This window comes from Aegilops tauschii, chromosome 6 (genome assembly GCF_002575655.3).
Source record: "Aegilops tauschii subsp. strangulata cultivar AL8/78 chromosome 6, Aet v6.0, whole genome shotgun sequence".
NCBI classification, from domain to species: domain Eukaryota; kingdom Viridiplantae; phylum Streptophyta; class Magnoliopsida; order Poales; family Poaceae; genus Aegilops; species Aegilops tauschii.
The window spans coordinates 460,222,799-460,245,134 of NC_053040.3; the positions used below are offsets into that span (position 1 = coordinate 460,222,799).

Below are 22,336 nucleotides of genomic sequence, written 5' to 3' on the forward strand. Positions count from 1 at the left end.
TCCACTTTGGTATATCTTTGCTTTTTCTTGTTCCTGATGGCAATTCATTCATGCTTCACACACAAACATGAAGAATCCATCCCCACTTTCCTTCCACCACCAGCAGAGGGCAGAGGGAGATCACATAGCTAGCTTCCTACTTTGTGAAAAGCAAGAAGAGAAAGGGGGAAAGGTTGCTTTCCTTCTCCCACTTTCCTAGATTATATGATGGTCATGATGATTACCAGCTTCCTTAATCACCTTTGCTCGCTCTTGTCTGGTCTTAAGTCTTAACTGCTAGCTAATTCACCAGCCATGGATATACACATGCATCTTCCTTGGCAACTTTAGCATCTTGTGATGTAGCCTAGTCAGCCATGGACGTCTCCATCAGGGCAGGCAGGCAGGCAGAGGGAGGTGCTTTTCTTCTCCTCAGGCCAAAGGGGAAAATGGAGTGGAAAGACAACATGATGGTTGATGCAGCAGCAAGCAAGAAACCATACATTTTCGATCATCATAATTCATAATCACCCATGTAACAACTAAGAAGATGTTTACAAAGTCTCAAAGTTTATTAGTGGTTATATCAACTACCACTAACTATAACCAGATAAAATATATACTGGGAGTGCTACCCACAAACATTATCTCAGCTCACACGCACCACCTCTCTCTCTCTCTCCTCTTGTGCACCACCATGTCTCGCATCACGGATGACCCCGAGCACTCCCCGAGGGACTGCGCCACCAAGCACCGCCACCACCACTCGGCTGGGCGCCGCCGGCTGCTGATCGGGGCGTTGTCGGCGGCGGCCTCGCTGCTGGCCCTGGCCATCATACTCTGGCTCACCCTCCGCCCTTCCAGCCCGCGCTTCACGCTGCTGGCCGCCACGGCCACGGCCACCGCCCCCAACGCCACCGCCGGCGGCATCGTGCGGCTCGACGCGGCCTTCGTCGCGCACAACCCCAACGCGCGCGCCGCCGCGCTCTACGACCGGCTCCAGGCGCGTGCGTCCTACGCCGGTGTCCAGCTCGCCGCCACCGCGCCGCTCCCGCCGTTCCAGCAGGCCCAGGGCGACGCCGTGCTCACCGCCTCGCTCTCGGCGTCATCTGCGGCGGCGTCGGCAGCCGAAACTGCAGAGGCCGGGCGCACGACGCTGCTGCTGAGGCTGCGCGTCGAGGGGCAGCTCCGGTGGAAGGTGTCCGCCTGGGTGTCCGGCAACCGCGCCCTCGCCGCCGAGTGCGTCGCTGTCGTCGTGCCGTCGCAGCTCACAGCCGTCGTCGTGCAGGGTTCCCAGTGCGCCACCACCCTCCAGTGAATGAATTATGCGCACATATGTATGCATCAGTCGATAAATTACTTTTGCAATTAGCGTTTGCTTAGCTTAATTGCACTGTTGTTCCTGTACTTATGATAGACATACTACGTATTCTGCTTAATTATTATTATTTTTAAGTCTTGGTAAGTCTCAATCAATCAACTGAGACGTAGCAAAGTCTTAGTTGATGCTGAGATCTTACATTGAGATTCGTGAAAAAAAAATCTTCAGTTTTTTCTTTCTCTCTCTTGCATGTTTGTCGCTTGACTAAGACTTGGTTAAATCTCAGTCGACTGAGACCTAGCCACACCCATTTTTAGAGGAGAAGATCCATGGTACGTGCATGCAATGGCTGCGTATCTTCTCTAGTTTATTTCATAGCGTTTGCTAAATCTCAGGTTTCTGGAAAAAAAAAACTAGCGTCAGCCATTTGTGCTTCCCCTGAGGCCAAAGGCGAGGAGGAGGTGAGGAGCGACATGAAGAGTGTCAGCCACGGCGAGGCCAAACCATGAACGAGCAAGAGCCGGTGGGTGTGAGACAAAAACTTGACAGGTATATGCCGGGACGAGAACGGGGATACAGGGGTTACCGGAGTTGCTGTAGCTTGGGAGAGCTTTAGAGGGATGGCCGTGGCGGCGGCTATCACAGTGGGGTGGGCGGGGGTGGGGAGTTGAGGGAAGGCCGAGGCGGCAAGGTGATGCGTGGTAGCACCTGCCAATCGCAAGGGATGGATGCCGGTGGTTAGGGCTAGGTCGGAACAAGGGCGGCTACATGAGGAAGAAGATGAACAGGGACGCTTGAGGAGAAGAAGCAACAGGAGCCGTTGGACGTCGACCTAATGGCGGCCAGGAAAAAAGTGAATTGCACAAATCGATTTTTTGAAGTTGTTTAGGTGTGCTTTTTTGTAAAACACTCTAAAATTGCAGGCATTCACCTTATGATCACACACATGCATACCATACTCCTATGAGTATCTCTGAGCCGACACAACATTTTGAGATTGACGAAGTCACCACATGCGCCATGTAATCGACGTGAACGTCTTCTCCTACTGAACAAACATCGCCAGAAAGCTTTTCTTAACAAAGTACAATCACAAATGCTCACATACAAGCACATACACTCACCCTACAAACGTGCACATGCACACATTACCCTTATGAGCATAGCTTAAGCTCGCATTACATCTTAAGATTGACGAAGTCACCATAGACGCCTCTTAATCGACTAGAATGTCTCCTCCCATTGAACGAACATAGCCAGAAAGTCTGAAATAAATCCAGGAAAAGCACCAGTGACAAGTCTAGAACTAGAACCCTGGTGGGCTGGTTCCACCACAAGGAACACAACCATCTCAGCTACGCTCAATTTGTGGCGCTCCCTTATTTTATACTAAAAACATCCATCTATATACTCTCTCTGTCCCAAAAATAGTATGTATTATTATTAGTTTAAATCAAACTATGTAAACTTTAACCAAATTTATCAACATCAAGAATGCCAAATCACTAGTTTAGATTTAACCATACCTTTAGATTCATCTTGATATATATTTTCATATGGTACGCATTTTTTACTGTAGAAATATACACATTTTTCTCTATAAACTTGATTAAATTTTGTGAAGCTTAACTTTTGTGAAAACTAATGCACACTATATTAAGGGACAAAAAGAATATTGTGTCATCATGAAGAGATAGCACCTACACTACATTGCACTTCTTCGAGTTAAAATAACAACAACACTACATTGCACTTATCCTGACAATTACTAAACTCCCTAGGAATAAAGGCCTGCAAGAGATTCTAAGTATTTTCTGTAAGTGGATCCCGCCTATAAGGGTCTGATAGCGTCATGGGTCCCGCATGATGATATTGGAACCGACATTTTATTCATACTTTTCGAAAAAATAAAAACATTTTCTTGTGTATTTTAAAAAATGTTCACAAATTTCATAAAACATTCTTGATTTTTAAACAATGATATGGAAAAACTATTCATGTATTCTAAAAAATGTTCACAAGTTCCATAATTGTTCATTTTTTAATGTTTATGAATTCATACTTTCAAAAAATATTTCTAAATTTTAAAATGTTCTTGAACATGAAAAAGTATTAAAAAATGTTTGCACTATGAGGTGGGTTGTAGCCCATTAAGGTGGGTTGTAACCCGTTAAGGGAGAATGTGTGCACTATTTGGAGTCTTCTTTTCTTAGGGTTGATCTTCTTTGCTCCTTTGAGTTCATTTTACTTAGTCTTTTATGTGGTCTTCATCATTTGACTTATTGATGATGGAAGTTTGCTTGGATTTTCGTTGACCGGGGTGACTTACTTGGACCCATGGGAGCCTGCTTGGACTTTAATGACCTCCTTGACTTGAGTTGAATGTCCTTGAATTTTTTCAACTATCTATGTAGAGTGCCATGTGGGATAGAGGGTGGAACCTCAAGGGCAAAATCATTACTACAACAGGTGTCCCTTTGACCCGGAGTCATCAGAGTCTTATTTATGGCTTCAGATCAATAAACTTAGTCCCAAAGTACTTCCTTGGATGTCTTGGTTTGGTCGGTGCTCTTGGAGCCTTAACGCTTGACGAGTCATGGTCCTAGAGTATGTTGAATTCGTTTTTTTGCGAAGACATTGGACATCTTATAGTACATTTGTTTTCGTAGGAGTCTTCATTTGTTAGATAGGTAGACATAAAATGACCGTTTAGAAATAGTTATTTCTTAGAAATATCAAACCCGAGTAAATTAACAGTCTACACCTCAATTTTTTGTCCAAATGATTCAAAATTTAATGGATATAAGGCTTGAAAGACAAAGTACTACCATAATTAATTTGGACCGCAATATGGTGCTGACATTCGATCTAGAGCACCACCAGCCCGATCGAATCGTTCGTCGGGGCATGAGGGATCGATCGAACGATTTCGTTTGATCTAAAACATATCCCAGGTCGAGCGCATCGAGGAAACTTTATGCTTTTGAAACCCCCACGATCCTAAAGAAAGAAAAAGAACTAGGCCAAAATAAAGGCCCCGATTTGAGAACATATAGTAGAAGGCCTTTAACAAAAAAATATTTTCCTATCATATAAATTGCCATGACAAATGATAGTATTGTTAGTTTAAAAGAAAATGACAAACATAAAGTGGGATATAGCACTCAATTGCCATGATACATAAAAAATAAAATTCCACATTGCTACATAAAAAATTTCTTCATGGCTAAAAAACAAGAAAATCAAAGATTTTTTCCTCTAACGTGCATGGCAGATCTTTTGAAAAATGGCCCTAATATTTGTATAGCATGGCAATGTATTTTTTGTATATTATTTTGCTGGCAAAACTAGATAGTTGACCAATGCAACTCCATATTTTTCCATTATGCTTTTTATGGCATAGCGGATTCACTTTCAAGATAAAAGATTTGTGTTCCTTAAATTTCTTTGCAAATGTATAAAATTTGTTCTTTGAACAAATTTTATGGCCTGGAAGATTCACTTTCGGAATACTATTTTTGATCTTTGAAGAAAATATTGCAAATTCAAAACAATTGCGCATTGAACAAAAAAGGTGACAAATTTTGAATTTGCCAAGGGAACATGACAAAATTGGGAAAGTTGTTCTCTTAAAAAAGCATGGTATCACTAATAAAAGAAATATAATATTCCATGGGAACATGACAAATTTATAAACCAAAGTGGTATAACTAAATAATAATGGCATTTTAAGTAATGAAAGTACAATGGTGTAATGAATAAATTTACATGGTCTTAAGAATTAAAATTGCCATCCCACCAATAATAAAACTAACATTATGTAATTAGTAAATTTGCCATAATCTAAGTAATAAAGTTACCATGATCTTAAAGATGCCATGCTACATCAATTGAAAATGCCATGGCCTAATTAAATGAAATTACCATGACATAAAAATGAGTAAAATTTCCATGCTACAAGAATTGAAATTGGCATGGTCTAATTAATAAAATTAGTACCCTCTAAATAGTAAAATTGCCATGGTACCTAAATTAAAACTCTAATGGTTTAAACTAGTAAAAATACCATGTGGCCAAGTTAAAAATCTATATATTTGCCATGAGTAAGATCCGAAGATTTATGCAATTTGCTATGATTTGGACAGCAATGTGCAAAGATAAGAATTTTCCATGTTATGAACATTCACATAAAAAATTGTCATTAACTATGGCAACCTATATAAAAAATATATACAAAAAACATTGCAAGTTTGCCATAAAGTGAAAACCTATTGCGCCATGGTAACCATGTTAACCTATACAAAATACTATGGCGCTATTGTATATACAAAACATGTTAGCTATTACAAATTTGATCGTTGTGGCAAATAGTTTATGAAATCTACAGGGCAAATTTTATTTCGTATACATGGCAAATCTATTGCATACACTATGATATATTTTTTAGCCGACGCAAAAATACATGGCAAAAAGTACATGTTTTTCCCTATGAAACAAAACAAAATTTGATCCAAAATTAAGAAATTGCCACGGTTTTTGTCAAGATCCATTAAACTAAATTTGCGATGATGAGTGAACTAAATTTGGCACGATCCAGAAAGAGCAATTTTGCCATGCCACATACATTTGATATAATGGCAAAAAGTATACATCAATAGTTTCCCATGGCAAAAGACTTGAAAATAATGCCATGGCAACACATGATAATTAAAAATGGCGGGATGATTTTTTATGTTTACGACAATTTCTATTTTATGCCAATTTTTTACAAAAGAACTACATGGCAGAAAATAATCTATATCCACGGCAAATCTATCGCATATAGTATGGCATTTTGTTTTACTCAACACGAATAACCATGGCAAAAACTACATGGCTTTGCTTACGAAACAAAACAAATTGCCATGATTAAGAATCAAAATGGCCATGGTAAAAATGCAATGAATTTTCCATGATCCATTAGTGAACTAAATTTGCCATGGTGCAGAAAGCAAAGTTGACGAGCAAGTTGAAGCTAGCTAAAATTTGGATTACTTAAAAAAGTACCACCCACAACTTATTCTCTAAAAAAGGTAAAATGAGTTTCATCGTTCTACTATGTTTCAACAGTTTGCCATTTTCAATATATACTAATGTTCAATAGGTTGCCATGTTCTACTCAATTAGCCAAGTCTAACATTTCAAACAAACTTTCCATGTTCCACTCAATATCATGTACTCAAAATAACCATGTCCAATATTTTCAACAAATTTTGCCACGTTTTACTAAATGTCTACCCACGACAAGATTTACTCTAAATCTAAGTTCAATCCAGTAGCACATATCACAACTGCTTTTCACTTGAGTCGCTACAAGGAGTTGATGTTGGATGTGGAGCCAGAGGGGAAATAACAACCCATGAGCCGAACTCCGGCACCCCCCTGCACGTTGTTGTGAGCTTCGACGCCCGCCGCACCGCCATAACCCTCGCCAGTCCCTAGCCCTGCCATATCCACTTGCGCTGATATCGTCAGCAGTCATGCAAATCACAACGCTGCCAACCACCGCCAGCCGAGGATCTAGTCGGGAACCGTTGAGGGAGTCCTGGATTATGGGGTCCTCGGGCGTCCGGGCTATGTGATGTGGGCCGGACTAATGGGTCATGAAGATACAAGACAGAAGACTTCCTCCCATGTCCGGATGGGACTCTCCTTTGCATGGATGGCAAGCTTGGCGTTCGGATATGAAGATTCCTTCCTCTGTAAACCGACTCTGTACAACCCTAGGCCCCTCCGATGTCTATATAAACCGGAGGGTTTAGTCCGTAGAGGCAAACATAATCATACAGGCTAGACATCTAGGGTTTAGCCATTACGATCTCGAGGTAGATCAACTCTTGTAAACCCCATATTCATCCAAGATAATCAAGCAGGAAGTAGGGTATTACCTCCATTAAGAGGGCCCGAACCTGGGTAAACATCGTGTCCCTGTCTCCTATTACCTTCGATCCTCAGACGCACAGTTCGGGACCCCCTACCCGAGATCCGCCGGTTTTGACACCAACATTGGTGCTTTCATCGAGAGTTCCGCTGTGTCATCGCCAGAAGCTTCGATGGCTCCATCAATCATCTACAACAATCCTGCCCTGAGGGAGGTCTTTCTCCCCGGCCAGATCTTTGTGTTCGGCGGCTTCGCACTGCGGGCCAACTCGCTTGGCCATCTAGAGCAGATCGACAGCTACACCCCAGGTCACCAGATTAGTTTTGGAAATCTGGATTATGTCGCCGATATCCGGGGAGACTTGATCATCCAAGGGTTCGCGACCCCAACCTCCGCTCTGGCCTTAGATCCGGAGCGCACCACCAGGTCCGAAGACGGGATTCTCGAGCCCGCCAGACTCTCTGCGGCTATTGAGCCTAGTACGGGAGAGCCGGAGGAAGTAGTGTCACCGAAAATCATCATGAAGCCGGACTCTTCTCCGAACACTGGCTCCGAACCCTCGGAGTCAGCATCGTGTGAGCTTGGCCAAGGAGTTTCCTTCCCGCCGCACTCCGCGGACTCTTTTCTCCCTGTCCAAACCTCGCCTTTAAGCGAGGCTCTGGACTTAATGTGATCCCTCGTCATTACGGAGGAGCAACGTCCGAACTACGCCCAGCCCGGACTAAGGGCTGAGAGCGGGGAATTTTACGTCCCACCCACCACCCACTTCATAGCCACTATTGAAGACTTAACCGACATGCTCGATTACGGCTCCGAAGACATCGACGGTATGGACGACGATGCCGGAGAAGAGCAGGCCCAAAACCCGCCGTTTACCGGACGCTGGACGACCACCTCTTCGTATGACGTATACATGGTGGACACACCCAAAGAGGGTAACGGCGATAACGAGAAAAATCCAGTTGAGAATAAACCTCCTGAGATACAACCAAAGTGCCGACGTCAGCGGTGCCGCTCTAAATCACGCCGTGGAAAAGACAGCAATACCGGCACCGGAGACAATACTCCGGACGACGCCGAAGACCATGAAGACCCCGTCGAGCCAACCTCCGAACAGGACGATCGGGAAGATGGGCAAATTAGCCCTGACGAATAGGCTGTAAACGAAGACTCCGAGGATTGTAATTACCTTCCACTCTCCGAGGATGAGGTGAGCCTCGGCGACGAAGACTTTATCGTGCCTGAGGAAACCCTCAAGCAGGAGCGCTTTAAGCGCCGGCTAATAGCCACTACAAGGAGCCTGAAAAAGAAGCAGCAGCAGCTTCAAGCTGATCAAGATCTACTCAACGACAGGTGGACTAATGTCCTGGCAACCGAGGAATACGGCCTCGGACGCGCAAGCAAGAGTTACCCGATGCGTAAGCTGCTACCCCAATTCGACGACGAGGCGCTGGAGCCTGTACCATCAGCCCGTAACTAGGCCGACCGACCACCACGTGGCCATGACAAAACAGCAACTCAAGCCGAACACCAGCCCGTACTACCTCGCCGTAGAAGCAGAGACATAACAGCTCGGGGATATATGTATGACCTATGGCAAGACTTGGAAAATAGAGCAGGTCAGACCAGATCGATCTACGGATCGCGGGGGCGTTCCCCGGCGTGCGAAGACGGCTATCCAGCCGGGCGCGACAAGCATAACCACGTCCGGGCCGAAAACCGCAGACGGACTCCATCCGAGTTGCATCGCGACTTGGCCCGATATAGAGGCGCCACACACCCCCTCTGCTTCACTGACGAAGTAATGGAGCACGAATTCCCAGAAGGGTTTAAACCCGTGAATATCGAATCATATGATGGAACAACAGATCCTGTAGTATGAATGGAGGACTTCTTCTCCATATTCATATGGCCCGCGGTGATGATCTTCACGCCATCAAATACCTCCCGCTAAAGCTCAAGGGACCAGCTCGGCACTAGTTAAACAGCCTGCCAGAAAGCTCCATTGGCAGCTGGGAGGACTTGGAAGACGCCTTCTGCGACAACTTCCAGGGTACATACATCCGACCTACGGATGCCCATGACTTAAGTCACATAGTTCAACAGCCCGGAGAGTTGGCCAGGAAATTCTGGACTAGGTTCCTAATAAAGAAGAACCAGATCGTCGACTGTCCGGATGCCGAAGCCCTAGCGGCCTTTAAAAACAGCATTCGCGACGAATGGCTCGCCCGACACCTTGGCCAAGAAAAGGCAAGGTCCATGGCAGCCCTCACGACACTTATGACCCGCTTTTGTGCGGGCAAAGATAGTTGGCTAGCCCGTAGCAGCAACAGTGCAAGTGAACCTGGCACCTCCGAAGCCAGAAATAACAACAGCAAGCCCCGACGCAACAGGCACAAGGGTCGAAGCAACAGTGACAATACCGATGACACGACGATCAACGCCGGATTCAGTGGCTCCAAGTCCGGTCAGTGATAGAAGCCATTTAAAATAAGCAATCCGGGCTCATCCAGCTTGGACCGAATACTCGATCGACCATGTCAGATCCACGGCACCCCCGATAAACCCGCCAATCATACCAACAGAAGTTGTTGGGTCTTTAAACAAGCCGGTAAGTTAAATACCGAGAATAAGGAGAAGGGGTCGCCAAGCAAGGACGATTACGAGGAGCCCCGTCCACCGAACACAGGGGGACAGAAGAAATTCCCCCCCAAGTCAAAACGGTGAACATAATATACGCTACTCATATCCCCAAGAGGGAGCGCAAACGCGTGCTCAGGGACGTCTATGCGATAGAGCCAGTCGCCCCAAAATTCAATCCATGGTCATCCTGCCCGGCCACTTTCCATCGCAGGGACCATCCGACCAGTATCCGTCATGGCGGCTCAGCCGCACTGGTCCTCGACCCAATCATTGATGGATTCCACCTCACGCGGGTCCTCATGGACGGTGGCAGCAGCCTTAACTTGCTCTATCAGGACACCGTCCGCAAGATGGGCATCGATCCGTCAAGGATCAAGCCCACAAAAACTACCTTTAAAGGAGTAATACAGGTGTAGAGGCCCGTTGCACGGGCTCAATCACATTGGAAGTCGTCTTCGGATCCCCGGACAACTTCCGAAGCGAAGACTTGTTCTTTGACATCGTCCCCTTCTGCAGTGGCTACCACGCACTGCTCGGACGAACCGCATTTGCTCGCTTCAATGCGGTGCCACACTATGCCTATCTCAAACTCAAAATGCCCGGACCACGCGGGGTCATAACAGTCAACGGAAACATGGAATGCTCCCTCCGTACCGAGGAGCACACCGCGGCCCTGGCAGCGGAGATACAGGGCGGCCTTATCAAGCGGAACATCAATTCGGCGGCCAAGCCCCCAGACACTATTAAATGAGTCCGGACTACTCCGCAGAATGACAGTCCAGCTCGTCAGGAGTTCGACTAGCAATTCGGCCTCCGTCTCAGCCCCGATCGAATTGCGGCGTATGTACCGCGCGTACATAACTATGCACTAAAAATACCATGGGCGAAGACGGAGGCATGACTCTACCACGGTCCACAATACAACTCGACCTCATCTGGACACTCATACTTTACCTTTCCTTCCTATCCTTTTCAGGTTTCTTTTCCACGGGCCCCTCACGAAGGCCCGATCGTCGGTCCTTGCGAAGGATCACATACCAAGGAGGAAAGCAGCATAGACGTGTGGTAGAATACCCAGACGATCTTCTTGACGATCACTTTACCTGTTTTCAGGACCCGCACGCAGCTTCCCCTTACTCTCGGCATGTTAAATAGCCCTGTTGCTTATCACATTATCTGTACAAATACGTTTTGACGTATCAATCAGACTATAATGGAAACAGTCTCTAGCCTAATATACGTGGCACTGGTTTACTCCTTCATTATATTTAACTGTTTTCTATCAATTGCACCTGTCCCCTTTGGTACGACTTAACTCGCCAGGGGCCCCATTGTGCTCCATACGTTTATAACAAGTCCGAACACTTTTTACCGTATAATTCGGTGCCCCGAATATAGCATTATATGCATCGGCTCCGAATCATGTCTTTGGTCAATAGTTGGGTTGCCCGGCTCCTGTGCTTGCTACCTTACGTTCTGTCTTATCGGCTAGGGTAGTAAAGGGAGAACTACTGCGATTGTGTTTCTGGTTTATCCGGATAAACACCTCAGTAGAGAAAGCCGAAAACTGACTGTCATGATGCGGCGAGAGCTGGTCAGCTATTCGGTGGCTAAAACATAATTCTTTCGCGATTTTTTCCGCATTATGCGACGGATCGGCCTCCACCCGATCAGGTGTCTACATCGCCCTAGTCCGGATAAACAAATACTAACTAGGGGCTGCTGAGGGAGTCCTGGATTATGGGTTCCTTGGGCATCCGGCCTATATGACGTGGGCCGGACTGATGGGCCATGAAGATATAAGATAGAAGACTTTCTCCCGTGTCTGGACGGGACTCTCCTTTGCGTGGATGGCAAGCTTGGCATTCGGATATGAAGATTCCTTCCTTTGCAAACCGACTCTGTAAAACCCTAGGCCCCTCCGGTGTCTATATAAACCGGAGGGTTTAGTCCGTAGAAACAATCATAATCATACAGGCTGGACTCCTAGGGTTTAGCCATTACGATCTCGTGGTAGATCAACTCTTGTAATCCTCGTATTCATCAAGATCAATCAAGCAGGAAGTAGGCTATTACCTCCATCAAGAGGGCCCAAACCTGGGTAAACATCGTGTCCCCTGTCTCCTGTTACCATCGACCTTAGACGCATAGTTCGGGACCCCCTATCCTAGATCTGCTAGTTTTGACACCGACATTGGTGCTTTCATTGAGAGTTCCGTTGTGTCGTTGTCAGAAGGTTCGATGGCTCCATCTATCATCTACAACAATACTGCCCTGAGGGAGGTCTTTCTCCCCGGTCAGATCTTTGTGTTCGGCGGCTTCGCACTGCGGGCCAACTCGCTTGGCCATCTAGAGCAGATCGACGGCTATGCCCCAGGTCACCAAATTAGTTCTGGAAATCTGGATTACGTCACTGATATCCTAGGAGACTTGATCTTCCAAGGGTTCACAACCCCAACCTCCGCTCTGGCCCTAGATCCGGAGCGCATCATCAGGTCCGAAGACGGGATTCCTGAGCCCGCCGGACTATCTGCGGCCACTAAGCCTAGTGCGGGAGAGCCGCAGGAAATAGTGTCGCTGGCAACCACCAGAAAGCCGGACTCTTCCCCGGACACTGGCTCCGAACCCTCAGAGTTAGCATCGTGTGAGCTCGGCCAAGAAGTCTCCTTCCCGCCGTACTCCACAGACTCCTTTCTCCCTGGGCAAACCTCGCCTTTAAGCGAGGCTCTGGACTTGATGCGATCCCTCGTCATTACAGAGGAGCAACGTCCGAACCACGCCCAGCCCGGACAAGGGGCTGAGAGCGGGGAATTTTACGTCCCACCCACCACCCACTTCATAGCCACTGTCGAAGACTTAACAGACATGCTCGATTACGGCTCCGAAGACATCGACGGTATGGACGACGATGCCGGAGAGGAGCAGGCCCAAAACCCACCGTTCACTAGACGTTGGACGGCCACCTCTTCATATGACGTGTATATGGTGGTTACACCCAAAGAGGGTGACGGTGATAACGAGAAAAATCCAGTCGAGGATAAACCTCCTGAGATGCAACCAAAGTGACGACGTCAGCGGCGCCGCTCTAAATCACGCCGTGGAAAAGATAGCAATACCGGCATGAGAGACAACAATACTCCGGACGATGTTGAAAACCAGGAAGAACCCGTCGAGCCAACCTCCGAATAGGACGATCGGGAAGATGGGCAAGTTAGCCCTGATGAACAGGCCGTAAACGAAGACTCGGAGGACATCAATTATCTTCCACTATCCGAGGATGAGGTGAGCCTCGGCGACGAAGACTTTATCGTGCCTGAAGAACCTCTCGAGCAGGAGCGCTTTCAGCACCGGCTAATAGCCACTGCAAGGAGCCTGAAAAAGAAGCAGCAGCAACTTCAAGCTGACCAAGACCTACTCAACGACAGGTGGACTAATGTCCTGGCAGCTGAGGAATACAGCCTCGAGCGCCCAACCAAAAGTTACCCGAAGCGTAAACTACTACCTCAATTCGATGAAGAGGCATAGGAGCCCGTACCATCAACGCGTAACGCGGCTGACCGACCACCACGTGGCCGGGACAAAGCGGCAGCTTAAGACGAACACCAGAACATACCACCTCGCTGTAAAGGTAGATACACAACAGCTCGGGGATACACATATGACCTGCGGCATGACCTGGAAAATAGGGAAGGTCAGACCAGATCGATCTACAGATCGCGGGGGCGTGCCCGGCGCGCAACGACGGCTATCTAGCCGGACGTGACAAGCATAACCACGTCCGGGCCGAAAACCACATACGGTCTCCATCCGAGCTACGTCGCAACTTGGCCCGGTATAGAGGCGCCGCACACCCCCTCTGCTTCATTGATGGAGTAATGGAGCACGAATTCCCAGAAGGGTTTAAACCCGTAAATATCGAATCATACAATGGAACAACAGATCCCGCGGTACGGATTGAGGACTTTCTTCTCCATATCCATATGGCCCGCAGCGATGATCTGCATGCCATGAAATACCTCCTGCTAAAACTCAAGGGACCAGCTCGGCACTGGTTAAACAGCCTGCCCGAAAACTCTATTGGCAGCTGGGAGGACTTGGAAGACGCCTTCCGCGACAACCTGCAAGGCACATACATTCGACCTCTGGATGCCGATGACTTAAGTCACATAGTTCAACAGCCCGGAGAGTCAGCCAGGAAAGTCTGGACTAGGTTCCTAACTAAAAAGAACCAGATCGTCGACTGTTCGGCTGCTGAAGCCCTAGCGGCCTTTAAGCATAGCATCCACGATGAATGGCTCGCCCGACACCTCGGCCAAGAAAAGCTGAAGTCCATGGCAGCCCTCACGGCACTTATGACCCGCTTTTGCGCGGGCGAAGATAGTTGGCTAGCCCGTAGCAATAACACTGCAAGCGAACCTGGCACCGCTGAAGCCAGAAATAGCAACGGCAAGCCCCGATGCAATAGGCACAAGCATCGAAGCAACGGTGACAATACCGATGACACGGCGATCAACGCCGGATTCAGTGGCTCCAAGTCCGGCCAGCGGAAGAAGCCATTTAAACGAACCAATCCGGGCTCATCCAGCTTGGACCGCATACTCGATCGTCCGTGTCAGAACCATGGCACCCCCGATAAACCAGCCAATCATACCAACAGAAGCTGTTGGGTCTTTAAACAGGCCGACAAGATAAATACCGAGAACAAGGAGAAGTGGTCGCAAAGTGAGGACGAAGACGAGGAGCCCCGTCCGCCGAACACGGGGGGAAAGAAGAAGTTTCCCCCCAAGTTAAAACGGTGAGCATGATATACGTTACTCATATCCCCAAGAGGGAGCGCAAACGTGCGCTCAGGGACGTCTACGCGATAGAGCCAGTCGCCCCAAAATTCAACCCATGGTCGTCCTGCCCGATCACCTTCGATCGCAGGGACCATCCGACCAGTATCCGTCACAGCGGCTCAGCCGCACTGGTCCTCGACCCAATAATTGATGGATTCCACCTGACGCGAGTCCTCATGGACGGTGGTAGCAGCCTCAACCTACTCTATCAGGATACAGTTCGCAAGATGGGCATCAACCCTCAAGGATCAAGCCCACAGAAACTACCTTTAAAGGAGTAATACCAGGTGTAGAGGCTCGCTGCACGGGCTCAGTGACATTGGAAGTCGTCTTCGGATCCCCAGACAACTTCCGAAGCGAAGACTTGATCTTCGACATCGTCCCCTTCTGCAGTGGCTACCACGCACTGCTCGGACGAACCGCATTTGCTCGCTTCAATGCGGTACCACACTATGCCTACCTCAAACTCAAGATGCCTGGACCACGCGGCGTCATAATAGTCAATGGAAATACGGAACGCTCCCTCCGTATTGAGGAGCACACCGCAGCCCTGGCAGCGGAGGTACAGAGCGGCCTTATTAAGCAGAATATAAATTCAGCGGCCAAGCTCCCGGACACTGTCAAACAAGTCCGGACTACTCTGCAACATGACGGTCCAGCTCGTCAGGAGTTCGACTAACAATTCGGCCTCCATCCCAGCCCTGACCAAATGGCGGCGTACGTACCGCGCGTACATAACTACGCACTCAAGATACCATGGGCAAAGACGGAGGCATACCTCGATTATGGTCCACAATACGGCTCGACCTTCCTTAGGCACACTTACTTTCTATTTTCTTCTTATCCTTTTCAGGTTTCTTTTCCACAGGCCCCTCACGACGGCCTGCTCATCGACCCTTTCGAAGGATGGATACACCAAGGCGGCAAGCAGCATAGACGTGTGGGTGAATTTCTAGGTGGTCTTCTTGGCGATCACTCTACCTGTTTTCAGGACCCGCACACAGCTCCCTCTTGGTTTCGGCATGTTAAATAGCCCTGTTGCCTATCGCACTATTTGTACAAATACGCTTTGACATATTAATCAAATTATAATGGAAACAGTTTGCGGCCCAACTTATGTGGCACTGGCTTACTACTTCATTTTATTCCGATATTCTCATCCATTGCACCCGTACACTTTGGTACGCTTTAATTCGCCAGGGGCTTCACTACGCTCCGTACTATGGCAACAAAGTCCGAACACTTTTTACAGTATATTTCGGCACCCCGACTTCAGCATTATATGCATCGGCTCCGAATCATGTCTTTGGTCAATAGTTGGGTTGCCCGGCTCCTGTGCTTACTACCTTACGTTCCGCCCTATCGGCTAGGGTAGTAAAGGGAGAACTACTACGATTGTGTTTCTGGTTTATCCGGGTAAACACCTCAGTAGAGAAAGCTGAAAACTGACTATCATGATGCGGCGAGAGCTGGTCAGCTATTCGGAGGTTCAAAATCTCTTGCAATTCTTTCCCGCATTATACGATGGATCGGCCTCCACCCGATCAGGTGTCTATAGCACCCTAGTCCGGATTAACATATCCTAACTAGGGGTTGCGCCTACATTTCTCGTTTCAAACTCCTATGGCTAAGTGAGGGTGATAAAGCCACATAGTCCGATTGCCTGGTTCGTTGCGCTGAACACTGATACGTCTCCAACGTATCTATAATTTATGAAGTATTCATGCTATTATATAATCTGTTTTGGATGTTTACGGGCTTTACTAAACACTTTTATATTATTTTTGGGACTAACCTATTAACCGGAGGCCCAGCCCAAATTGTTGTTTTCTTGCCTATTTCAGTGTTTCGAAGAAAAGGAATATAAAACGGAGTCCAAAAGGAATGAAACCTTCGGGAGAGTTATTTTTGGAACAGAAGCAATCCAGGAGACTTGGAGTAGACGTCAGGGAAGCTTCGAGGGAGCCACGAGGCAGGGAGGCGCGCCCTACCCCCTGGGGGCGCCCCCACCCTCGTGGGCCCCTCGTGGCTCCCCTGACCGTCTTCTTTCGCCTATATATGTCCATATACCCTAAAAACATCGAGGAGCAGAATAGATCGGGAGTTCCGCCGCCGCAAGCCTCTGTAGCCATGAAAAACCAATCGGGACCCTATTCCAGCACCCTGCCGGAGGGGGAATCCTTCACCGGTGGCCATCTTCATCATCCCAGCGATCTCCATGACGAGGAGGGAGTAGTTCACCCTCGGGGCTGAGGGTATGTAATAGTAGCTATGTGTTTGATCTCTCTCTCTCTCTCTCTCTCTCTCTCTCTCGTGTTCTTGATTTGGCACGATCTTGATGTATCACGAGCTTTGCTATTATAGTTGGATCTTATGATGTTTCTCCCCCTCTACTCTCTTGTATGGATTGAGTTTTCCCTTTGAAGTGATCTTATAGGATTGAGTCTTTAAGCATTTGAGAACACTTTATGTATGACTTGCATGTGCTTATCTGTGGTCACAATGGAATATTCACGTGATCTACTTGATGTATGTTTTGGTGATCAACTTGCGGGTTCCGTTTGTGAACTTATGCATAGGGGTTGGCACACGTTTTCATCTTGACTCTCCGGTAGAAACTTTGGGGTACTCTTTGAAGTTCTTTGTGTTGGCTGAATAGATGAATCTGAGATTGTGTGATGCATATCATATAATCATACCCACGGATACTTGAGGTGACATTGGAGTATCTAGGTGACATTAGGGTTTTGGTTGATTTGTGTCTTAAGGTGTTATTCTAGTACGAACTCTTGAATAGATCGATCCGAAAGAATAATTTTGAGGTGGTTTCGTACCCTACAATAATCTCTTCGTTTGTTCTCCGCTATTAGTGACTTTGGGGTGACTCTTTGTTGCATGTTGAGGGATAGTTATATGATCCAATTATGTTATTATTGTTGAGAGAACTTGCACTAGTGAAAGTATGAACCTTAGGCCTTGTTTCCTAGCATTGCAATACCGTTTACGCTCACTTTTACCATTAGTTACCTTGCTGTATTTACATTTTCAGATTACAAAAAACCTATATCTACCATCCATATTGCACTTGTATCACCATCTCTTCGCCGAACTAGTGCACCTATACAATTTACCATTGTATTGGGTGTGTTCGGGACACAAGAGACTCTTTGCTATTTGGTTGTAGGGTTGTTTGAGAGAGACCATCTTCATCCTACCCTTAGGTCAACCACTTGAGGGAAATTTGCTACTGTCCTACAAACCACTGCACTTGGAGGCCCAACAACGTCTACAAGAAGAAGGTTGCGTAGTAGACATCAAGCTCTTTTCTGGCGCCGTTGCCGGGGAGGTGAGTGCTTGAAGGTATATCTTTAGATCTTGCAATCGAATCTTTTTGTTTCTTGTTTTATCACTAGTTAGTATATAAAAGAAAACTACAAAAAATGGAATTAAGGGTGCCTCATATGCTTCATCTTTTTAATATCTTTCGTGAAAATGACGGGAAGGAAAATTGTGCTCAAGTACTAGAAGAAGAATTACATAGAATGCTTGGCATAAAATATGTGAATGATGAGCATGATTGCAATGTTGTTAGTATGAATTCCTTGAATATCCATGATGCTAATGATATGCAAAGCCACAAGCTTGGGGAAGTTATGTTTGATGAAGATGATATGTTTAGTCCCCCAAGCTTTGATGAGCAAATTTATTATGATGAAAGCATGCTTCCTATTTATGATGATTATTGTGATGACACGTATGCTATAAAGAATAAAGATAACCATGAAACTTGTCATCATGATTTTAATTTTCAATTGGATTATGCTTCACATGATAGTTATTTTGTTGAGTTTGCTCCCACTACTATTCACGAGAACAAATTTGCTTATGTGGAGAGTAGTAAAATTTCTATGCAAGTAGATCATGAAAAGAATGCTTTATGTGCTGGTCATATGGTTGAATTCATCCATTATGCTACTGAAAATTATTATGAGGGAGGAACATATGCTTGTAAGAATTGCAATAATATCAAGTTTCCTCTCTATGTGCTTAAAGTTTTGAAGTTATGCTTGTTCTGCCTTCCTATGCTAGTTGATTATTGTTCCCATAAGTTGTTTGCTCACAAAATCCCTATGCATAGGAAGTGGGTTAGACTTAAATGTGCTAGTCATATTCTTCATGATGCTTCCATTATGTTTCAATTCTTATCTTTTATGTGAGCATCATTGAAATCATCATGCCTAGCTAAAAAGGCATTAAAGAAAATGGCTTGTTGGGAGACAACCCAATATTTACCCCTACTGCTTTTGTGTGTTCACATGATTAAGATACTGTAGTAATCATGTTTTATAGCTTTTGTTTCAATAAAAGTGCCAAGTAGAACCTTTGGGAAGACTTGGGTGGAGGTTAATGTGATCTTGCTGTAAAAAACAGAAACTTTGTGCTCACGAGTTTAGCTGTCATTTTTTACAGAAGAGTGATTTTAAGTTCATTATTTTTTAAGAAGATTAATAGACAAATTCCTCGGGTCCACAAATTTATTTCAGAATTTTTGGAGTTCCAGAAGTACACGTTTGATACATATTACTACAGACTGTTCTGTTTTTGACAGATTCTGTTTTCTATGTGTTGTTTGCTTATTTTGATGAATCTATGAGTAGTATCGGAGGGTATGAACCATAGACAAGTTGGAATACGGTAGATATTACATCAATATGAATTTAGAATGAGTTCACAAAAGTACCTAAGTGGTGGTTTTATTTTCTTATACTAACGGAGCTCATAAGATTTTCTGTTGAGTTTTGTGTTGTGAAGTTTTCAAGTTTTGGGTAACGATTCGATGGACTATGGAATAAGGAGTGGCAAGAGCCTAAGCTCTGGGATTCCCAAGGCACCCCAAGGTAATATTCAAGGACAACCAAGAGCCTAAGCTTGGGAATGCCCCGGATGGCATCCCCTCTTTCGTCTTTGTTCATCGGTAACTTTACTTGGAGCTATATTTTTATTCACCACATGATATGTGTTTTGCTTGGAGAGTCATTTTCTTTTGTTAGTATTTGCTTTCTGTTATTTAGAATAATGTTTTGCATCTCTATTTTCAATAAAAATGTCGAGGATAGCCTTTACCATGCTTATTTTACAAGTCTACATGTTGCTGTTTGAAAACAGAAAGTTTACCGCTGTTGCAAAAATTCCCTTGAAAAGTCAGAATGCGATAAATTTACTACAGTGGGAATTTTCTTTCATAATTTTTTAAGCTAGGGAAGTATGGATCTTGCTACATTCTTTACAGACTGTCCTGTTTAGACAGATTGCTGTTATGTTTGCATTGTTTGCATATGTTTGCTAGTTTAATGATTCTATTTGAGGATAAGACTATTAAATATGCGGAGGCATTTATTATGCAATGTTGAATAATAATTTTAGTGATTTTCTACAGTATAGTATGATAAGGTTTTTGCATTGGTTTATACTAACTTATCTCATGAGTCCTTGTTGAGTTTTGTGTGGATGAAGCTTTTGAGATTTAGGAAGACCGTGATATGAGAGGAATTAAGGAGACACAAAAGCTCAAGCTTGGGGATTCCCAAAGGCATCCCAAGATAATATTTCAATAAGTCTCAAGCGTCTAAGCTTGGGGATGCCCCGGTTGGCATCCCACCTTTCTTCTTCGACAACTATCGGTTAGTATCGGTTGATCCTAAGTTTTTGCTTCTTCACATGATGTTTGCTATTCTTAGAATGTCATTTTTTTTGCTTGTTGTTTGAATAAAATATCAAGATCTGAAATTATTAAATGAGAGTGAGTCTTCACAAAGCTACATAATTATTTAACTACTCATTGATCTTCACTTATATCTTTTTGGAGTAGTTTGTCATTTACTCGTATGCTTCACTTATATCCTATGAGAAATAGTTGAATGATTTGAATATCATAAATCTGAAATTATATATGTTTCATACGCTTATCCCATGGGGAGTAATGACTTCACATATAAGAAGTAGAGGTGGTAAATTTATTGAAGGTTAGCAAACATTGTATTGGTCACTTGAACAATTCATGAAAGAATATTGAGGGAAGAGAGATTTCACATATAAATATACTATCTTGGACATCTTTTGTAATTGTGAGCACTCATTAAAATATGACATGTTAAAAGGTTGATGTTGGACAAGGAAGACAACGTAATGGGTTATGTTTTCTTATATCTGAAATAAAGTATATTGTCATGGATCATTCAACATGCTGAGCTTGCCTTTCCCCCTCATGCTAGCCAAATTCTTTGCACCAAGTAGAGATACTGCTTGTGCTTCTGAATACCCCTTAAAACTAGTTTTGCCATGAGAGTCCACCATACCTACCTATGGATTGAGTAAGATCCTTCAAGTAAGTTGTCATCGGAGCATGCAATAAAAATTGCTTTCTTAATATGTATGATCTATTAGTGCGAAGAAAATAAGCTTTATACGAACTTGTGATAGGGAAGAAATAAAAGCGACGAACTGCATAATAAAGGTCTCTATCACAAGGGGCAATATAAAGTGACGTTCTTTTGCATTAATATTTTGTGCATCCAACTTTAAAAGCTCATGACAACCTCTGCTTCCCTCTGCGAAGGGCCTATCTTTTATTCTTGTCTTATTCCTTATGCAAGGGTCTTGGTGATCTTCACCTTTCCTTTTTACATTTTATCCTTTGGCAATCACATTGTGTTGGAAAGATCCTGATATATATATATATCCAATTGGATGTAAGGCATCATGAACTATTATTGTTGACATTACCCTTGAGGTAAAAGGTTGGGAGGCGAATCTATAAGCCCCTATCTTTCTCTGTGTCTGATTAAAACTTTGAACCCATAAATATCACGTGAGTGTTAGCAATTGTGAAAGATTAAGTGATAGTTGAGTATGTGAAGTTTGCTGAATCAAAGCTCTGACATAGACCCTTCCTGAAAATACGATGAATTGTAATTGTTTGATGACTACTAACACGGTTTGTTAGTTTTCAAGAAAGTTTATGATCTATACTTTAACATGTGAATAGCTTGTTACTTGATCATGAGAAGCTTTATGATATGAGCTACTGTTATGACATATAATGATGCTAGAAAAGGTGATTGAAATTATCATTGATCAAACTTGTGCACCTGCTAGCATTCACAGTTCACAAATTATTTCTCTTATCATTTACCTACTCGAGGACGAGCAGGAATTAAGCTTGGGGATGCTGATACGTCTCCAACGTATCTATAATTTATGAAGTATTTATGCTATTATATTATCTGTTTTGGATGTTTATGGGCTTTACTAAACACTTTTATATTATTTTTGGGACTAACCTATTAACCGGAGGCCCAGCCCAAATTGTTGTTTTCTTGCCTATTTCAGTGTTTCGAAGAAAAGGAATACCAAATGGAGTCCAAACGGAATGAAACCTTCGGGAGAGTTATTTTTGGAACGGAAGCAATCCAGGAGACTTGGAGTTGACGTCAGGGAAGCTTCGAGGGAGCTACGAGGCAGGGAGGCGCGCCCTACCCCCCTGGGCACGCCCCCACCCTCGTGGGCCCCTTGTGGCTCCCCTGACCGACTTCTTTCGCCTATATAAGTCAATATACCCAAAATACATCGAGGAGC

The 22,336-nt window shown here is 45.0% G+C and overlaps 1 protein-coding gene across 1 annotated transcript; it reads left to right on the forward strand.

Moving 5' to 3' along the window:
• The first annotated feature begins 478 nt into the window (after positions 1–478).
• LOC109734950 (NDR1/HIN1-like protein 26) lies at positions 479–1,434 on the forward strand. Its single transcript, XM_020294139.4, has one exon. The coding sequence runs from the start codon at positions 530–532 to the stop codon at positions 1,295–1,297; it is 768 nt and encodes a 255-aa protein (XP_020149728.2). The 5' UTR covers positions 479–529; the 3' UTR covers positions 1,298–1,434.
• The last annotated feature ends 20,902 nt before the right edge of the window (positions 1,435–22,336 follow it).

Bases quoted from the DNA above. Each gene is read 5' to 3' on its own strand.
- LOC109734950 (XM_020294139.4), top strand. From the start codon at position 530: ATGTTTACAAAGTCTCAAAGTTTATTAGTGGTTATATCAACTACCACT.